The 7,428-nt window shown below is 37.3% G+C and overlaps 2 protein-coding genes across 2 annotated transcripts in view; both read right to left on the reverse strand.

Annotated features, from left to right (window-relative positions):
- Positions 1-7,428, reverse strand: part of LOC136250342 (multidrug resistance-associated protein 1-like) — a 44,863-nt gene that overhangs the window by 25,475 nt on the left and 11,960 nt on the right. Inside the window, exons 2-7 of the mRNA XM_066042533.1 lie at positions 4,345-4,653; positions 2,891-4,293; positions 1,769-2,179; positions 1,640-1,718; positions 1,505-1,583; positions 1,423-1,456 (exon numbers count right to left, since the gene is read on the reverse strand). The gene's annotated coding sequence lies outside the window, so the exon portion shown is untranslated. The remainder of the gene's footprint in view (positions 1-1,422; positions 1,457-1,504; positions 1,584-1,639; positions 1,719-1,768; positions 2,180-2,890; positions 4,294-4,344; positions 4,654-7,428) is intronic.
- Positions 3,845-6,140, reverse strand: LOC136248418 (NACHT, LRR and PYD domains-containing protein 3-like). The gene is made up of 3 exons (XM_066040200.1): positions 6,074-6,140; positions 4,345-4,653; positions 3,845-4,293 (listed from the first exon to the last, which is right to left on the reverse strand). The coding sequence occupies exons 1-3, from the start codon at positions 6,138-6,140 to the stop codon at positions 3,845-3,847; spliced, it is 825 nt and encodes a 274-aa protein (XP_065896272.1).

Below are 7,428 nucleotides of genomic sequence, written 5' to 3' on the forward strand. Positions count from 1 at the left end.
AGTGCATATATCTCATTAAGTCAGTACGTTGCACGCCTAATAGGAGTACACACTATATCCAGAAATCATTAGACTTCTTTGATGTTATACTCAGTGTTGGGAGTAACGCGCTACTTATGTAACGCGTTACGTAATATTATTACTTTTGTGGTAACAAAGTAATATAACGAAATACGCTATAAAAACAGGTAATATAACGCAAGCTACTTTACTTACAAATGTAGTGCGTTACCTAAGTAATATAGTTACTGTAACGAATCTAATATTACGTAATATTATTACTACAAGTAACGAAGTTACTAATCTCGTTAGTTATCCTCTGAGTAATGCTCAGCCACAGCGAAGTAGCGAGGCCTACTGAATGAAGCTTATTCACCAGCTTCTTACTTATAACCAAAATTTGCATATTGACCAACAGCGCAATCATGTCATGTGATAAGGTGATAGTTTCACACGTGACAGCTTAAGGCTGTGGACACAAAGTAATATAATATGTAATATTATTACAGTTACTTTATTTTATGGGTAATATGTAACTGTAACTAAATAGTTCAGTTGCAAGTAATATGTAATATGTAACTAGTTACTTTTACAAAGTAACTTGCCCAACACTGGTTATACTTTATCTCTCTTCTCATATATAGGGAAGCAAGCAAGCTGTGATTGTGGGTTTGAATTTTGCCAAACAAGCTGTGATTATGGGATTCAATTTTAATACATCAATAGCAGGTTTTTTTGCTTTTGTAAATGTAGTGATTAAAGTAACATAATTAACACTAGTCTCTTAACATTGCTATATTAGCAAAAGTAAAATCAAACTACTGTTTGATGTATTAAAATTGAATCCCACGATCACAGTTTGTTTGGCAAAATTCAATCCCACAATCACAGCCTACTTGGTTCCCTATATAAGAGAAGGGTATAGTAACTAAACATTTTGCCAATTGAGCAAGTCTGCATGCTAAAGTAGAACATATTAGTTATACCACGGGCACTCGTGCTTTGTCTGTATATACGCACTCGCCCTCGGGCTTGTGCGTATGTCAGGCAAATCACTCGTGCCCGTGGTATAACTATTACATATTTTAGTAGACAATATGTTCTATTATTTTAGTGCATATACAGGTGAGTAGTTACAGGGATCTGACAGGAACAACTGAAGCCTGCAGCTGCTTCCAGACCTCTGGCATGTACTCTGGTCCATGATGCTTGGAAAATTAATGCTAAGGCAGGTGCTATCTTAAAGGTAAGAAACAGGCTGGGAGATTATCATGTACATGTGTTGATCTCTACATTAAAGTAACCATGACATACTGATCAATCAATCAATCAGTAATCAAGTCATTCAATTAAGTGCATTGATGTGTCCTATTACCGTGACAACAATAATCACCATGACAACAGTGATACACACACTCATACCTGAATTTTCCACTATTTCCTTGGACATTCTGACCTGTTGTCATGGTAATACATTACCACATCACACAACACAACCTCCTACCTGTGGTCTCATCTTGTCTTACAAGTTGATCATCATTTTCACTATTAGTATTGTGTTGTGTGTTCTCTTGTTGCAACTGCTATTACCATGACAACAATCAATATGTATATCACACAACACAACCTCTTGTCTTACAAGTTGGTCATCAACTTCACTACATGTGACATATTCTTCACCACTTTTCCTGCTCTGTGGTCTCCTTTTGTCTTGATGTCTGTTACCATTACAATCTGTATTACAACATGCAGCACAACCTCTTATTACCACTATCTTCCTCTGTTCCAATGTGATCATCATCCTCTTCACTTCATCATCATTCCGGTAGTCTTCATCACCCCTTAGTTTACTGAACACTTTATCATAAATAACAACTTCTTGACAGACTCCATTGTTCACAGCTGACTGTAGTATCAGACGAGCTCCCTCCACAGTGATGGAATTACCTGACACATCTAATATTCTAACACTGTTGTTGACTAATAATCCTTCTGCAAGTGATCTTGCTCCAGTAAGAGTAATGTCACACTCCCTAACATTCAGTTCCCTAATCTGACTGTTACTAAGTGCTCCTGCAATAGCAGCGATGCCATCATTACCAATACTGTTGCTTTTCATCTCAAGGACTTGTAGATCGAGAACACTTCCCCATAAACAATTCACTGATACAAATGGCACCTGTAGTGATCATAACAGCAATAATCAATTATGATAGGAAACCATATAAATTAACCACAACACAGTTTGTTACATTGTAATTCCAAACACTACCAGACTGCCTCAGAGGAGGCTGGACATGTTTCAAAACAAATTATACAAAATTTGTTTTATTGAGTACATTGATCTCAGTGAAGTATATCATTGTTTCATTTATAGAATATGTATGTGACAAGTCTGGTGAAGTTGCATGCACCAAACTGTGACTTATTAATTTCACTCAATCAGAACTCAAGCGATTTTTAGAAAACAAAATAATTGCTTTGAAACTTATGTGAAGCTTGATCTAAATATCTAACGCCCATTGTTTTTCAGTTTTGCATTGTGACTATTAAGGGTCATGTGAAATACCAAATTAATCCGCAATGCAATTAAGGCTAGGTGGCACTTAAAGCACATCCAACCTCCTCTGAGGCTACCTTTTGCTGTTAATCCACAGACTGGTACGCTCAGCTCAATCAGAATGTTATTGTATTGGAGTTCACTCGATATTAATGACATCCCATCATCACTGATATTAGGATTAACACGAAATTTTAACACTCTTAATGAAGCACTACCTGTAATGATAACAGTACGTAGACATCACAAACACATATAGTGAGGTGTGGTCAATTCACTAACACACAATGGTCACTCAGTGTATCAACAGCTATTAACAGTGGGACTTACTTGTCTTCACAATCTTCATTATGTGTACCAGCCCATCACTAGTGAGATCATTATTGTGCCTGAGGTGTAACACTTCCAGTGGTGTAGCATTCTTGTTGGAGTAATGCTTTACTAACAATTCAGCTTCTTTGTCTCCAATTTGACACTCTAACATGTGCAACTCTGAAACTGGATAATATGACATCACGTGGGAGATACACACAATATTGTAAGGTAGTAAACTGCCTCTTATCTCCAATCTGATGGGTGTAACTGGTTGAAGTGGACTAGTTTGTTGACTCTCATACAAACACTTCACTGCTGTTATACAATCACTATATTCTCCAGAAAATACAAACTGGATCATTTCACTGGACATTGACCCTGTTACTCCACACAAAAATATGAAAACATTAGGATAGTCCCTAAAGTGTTCACTCAGTAGATGTTGCTGTTCTTCTTGTAATAATGTTGAAATATAAACAGCACACAAAAACTCCTGGATGGTTAAGTGTGAAAAATTGTATGTGATAGTGTTAGTAGGTAAATGGCGAGTGTGTGTAGCTTTGAAAAGGCCATACCCGTCCCACTCAGCTGTCACCTCTATACCACAGTAAAGATGATCTTTGGATCCTTCCACTTAGTCCATCCTCTTTCAGAGTACTAGTCAAAGAAACTACAATAAGCTAACCTACACAATAACAATAATGTCCTCACTACTTCTTTGGGAACACCTGTTAATACTTTTGGCAATTTCTCCTCAACACTATTAGCTGCTGCTACAGTTGAACACACTTGCTTCCTCTCATTCTCCTTCCTAACTTGTCTCTCTAGTGTCATCACAATGAACAGTTGGTACAGTTGTGTAATGGTGGATGGAAGTTTCTTCTCACTACACTCAAATATATCAACTATCATCTCTAAATCCATAGGCACATATGACAAACTCTCTAAATGAGGATACTCCTTCAACTGCTATAAAAACTCCTCAACACATTTCACATCGTTGGTAAATGACTTCTCCACAAACTCTAGAATTTCTTCTTTACCAAAGCCTACCACTTCTACTTTCCTGCCTGCGTCTATCTTCTCACAAGCATGTGGTCTTGATGTGATCATTATTGTGGCTTCCTCCAACAATGTACACTCCTTCACCACACGTACTAAAAAAGGATCATTCTTTCGACGTTCAGCTGCCATCTCATCCAATCCTTCTAGGATCACTAAACATCTGCTACCTGCTGATTTCTTCACTTGCTTGTATGTCTCCTTTCCAATGTGCTCCATCATCACTTCTTTAATTGACCTTTGTTGGACTGACCTTAATGGTATCAGGATCACAATATCAAAGTCCTCAGCTAAAAACCCATCCCTCTTAGCCCACTTCACACAGATCTCATTGGCAAGGGTTGTCTTGCCTATACCTGCACGATTATAATATAACTCATATTACATGAATACTTTGTAATACTCACCTGGGCCTCCCATTATTAGTATCAGTCGAGGACAAGGTTTGTTCTGGTAGTGGAAGATGTTCCTTAGCTCACCAAGTTGTTCCTTCTTCAACAATATTTTGTCAACTTGTCCTTGTAGTGTTAGTCTTGTTATCTCTTCCAAGTTCTTATCTGCTCTTTCCACCTTTTCTCCTTGTTTCACCAGAGCCAGTCGAACGTAATAGTGTGGCCAATCAGAGGACAAGTATCTGAGGTACCTCGCTTGTAACCTGCTAACACCTATTGGACTGTACTTCCCAGTAGGAGGTTTGTTTGTAGTTGAATGGACACCTGTCAGTTGAGTAAAAATGACACGATGTAATGTTGTATGGCTTCTTACTAACATTTCTCCAATTATTATTATTATTATATTATATTGTGTACTGTGCAGGAATCATGTATGATTATAATGCACAGGTGTAATTATAAAAGTGTCCAAATCATTACAAAACTCAGTGTATGTGGGAACGTTAACAATGTTCTGGGGTAGATTATTCCATAGTTTAATCACGGAAGGGAAGAAGGAAAATTTAAAACTGTCCACTCTAGTATTTAGTTGATTAAAATAGCCACTTAGTAAAAAGGAGGGAATGGGAGTTAAATAATCATCTGGAATATCAGCTAAACGATGAATGATTTTATACAGCATTTGTAATTTTAATTTTTTCCTTCTGCTCTGCAGGGTGGGTAGATTAAGATCAGTTAACATTGTGGAAACACTGGAGAGTCTAGAAAAGTCTTTATAGCACATTCTTGCGGTAGATCTCTGTACAGCTTCTAATTGATTAATATTAACACATGTGTGTGGGTCCCAGACTGAGGAAGCATACTCCATAATAGCGCGAACCATTGCTTATAAATATTACATTTAATTGCGGGAGGGCATTGATAAAGATTACGATGTAGGAATGTATTAATTCTGGTGGCTTTACTAGCAACTTGTTTTGTGTGTTCATTCAGTTAATCAATGACTACACCTACCGAGATATTTAGCATGAGTGACTTCTTGGATGTGGAGTTGTCAATGTGGTAAGTAAATGGTATGATATTTATCTTGTTTGTTATTCGTAGGAATTCACATTTAATTGGACTAAAGGTCATAAGCCACTTGTATTCCCACTGTGTTAAGGAGTCAATTCTTCTGCTATGAACGCTTGTCGTTTGTTCCTCCTCAAAATCTCACAAACTTCTCCAGCGCGCCTGGTCCATCGATACTTAGTTGATCAACAACAATTTGATTGTCCACTGTACTCATCCCCACCAGTTGTACCCGTTGCGCAGCATTAAGGCCAATCATCCTCTCCTGAATTAGCTCGTCAATCAATCACATCGTCAGCGTCCAGATTATCAACAATAAATTTGCGGTTTTTAGTTAACGCTCTCTAGATCTGGTGTTCCTGCAAGCTCATTTCCCCACTAGCCATCGTCTAGGCTACCACTGAAATAGATAACCATTAACTAAACATTAGTTAGTGGTCTGTAACAAAATATTTGGTCGGGTGCATACTACTGAAACGGTCCGGCCGGACCGCATATGTTCGACATAAATGGTCGGCGGACCAGCTATGACAACAAAAATGGTCCTACCCTAGCAAAACTGGTCCGGGTTATAAATGTCAATGCTAAAGATAATTAAGCCACTTGTCACTACTTGCTGTGACTATAACTATACTAAGTGACAAAAATAATACCTATATACTACCAACTTAACCAAAGTCAAAGTCTGGAGACAGTTCGTCCTCAGCAGTTAGCGAATATACTGGTGGAGTAGCTACCATCTTTACTTTGTACTTCTACAAGTGACAAATAGTTGCTGAAGAAGTTGGCGCCTATACCACAAAACATTTACATATCAAATGAATGGAGTGCCCTTGAAATCAGTAGAAAAGATTAATTATCTTGGAGTTTACTTGAACAATAAACTTTCATGGCACGATCACATTAACTACATATGCAACAAAGCAAATCGATTACTTGGTTTCCTAAAGCGAAATTTACATTCCTGTCATAAACACTTCAAAGAATATGCCTACAAACAATTTCTGCTACCATCTATCGAATATTGTTGTGCCATCTGCGACCCACACCACCAAATGACATCTCTAAACTTGAAATGATTCAACATCGAGCTGCTCATTTTGTCTTAAATAAGCCTTGGAACAGACACTACCATGACAGTATCACAGGACATGTTAAATGAACTAAATTGGCTATCTTTACAAGAACGCAGAAAGCAAGCACGCCTCATCCTATTGTACAAGATAGTTAATCATTTATTACTGGTCCCAAATCGCTGTCTGCCATCCATTAAATCAAACTGCTACCAGAGCCCATCATGATCAGAAATTTAATCATATACAATCTTCAGTAAACACGTATCTCTATCATTCCTACCCAGAACTATTCCCCATTGGAACGATCTATGTATCCAAATCTATCTACCATTGATCTTGAAACATTTAAACGATCAACTACTCCTACTTTATAACTGTAACTTAGCACTTATTGTATTTATTGTAACTTAGCACTCGCTGTAATTTAGTACTCATTGTAATTCTAGCACTTATTGTAACTTACCACTTACTGTAATTTAGCACTAATTGTAACCTAACACCTATTGTAACTTAGCACTTATTGTAACTTAGTACTAATCATTATTGTATAGGCACTTATGTTATTGTATAACTTAAACTAGGCACTTATGTGTACGTACCGTGTACATTAGCTGTCGGGGTGTTTGCTAATCAATAAATAAATATAAAATATAATATAATATATACCAAACTATAATTGCTTTAGCTACGTATAGCTATATAATATTATATATCTATTAGCTACTGTACACGGTTTCAGTCACGTATCTTTGATGTGCAGAGGCGTATCCAGAACCAGGGGCGGATCCAGAGTCTGGAAAGAGGGGGGGGGGGGGGGGGGGGGGGCACCTTGCTGAAAAAAGTTGAAGAGCAAAAAAAAAAAATGGTCACAACAATAATAGCTAGTTATCCTTTACCAAAATATATTATATCACGTAAGTTATGTAAAATAAAATCCTATTTATAGCTTCAT

This window comes from Dysidea avara, chromosome 3 (assembly GCF_963678975.1).
Source record: "Dysidea avara chromosome 3, odDysAvar1.4, whole genome shotgun sequence".
NCBI classification, from domain to species: Eukaryota; Metazoa; Porifera; class Demospongiae; order Dictyoceratida; family Dysideidae; genus Dysidea; species Dysidea avara.

Excerpts from the sequence above, each read along its gene's own strand:
- LOC136248418 (XM_066040200.1), bottom strand. The coding sequence starts at position 6,140 with ATGGTAGCTACTCCACCAGTATATTCGCTAACTGCTGAGGACGAACTG. Across the intron at positions 4,654-6,073 it reads GTCTCCAGACTTTGACTTTG|GTGTCCATTCAACTACAAAC; the intron begins GTTAAGTTGGTA and ends CTCAACTGACAG. Across the intron at positions 4,294-4,344 it reads ACTAATAATGGGAGGCCCAG|GTATAGGCAAGACAACCCTT; the intron begins GTGAGTATTACA and ends ATAATCGTGCAG.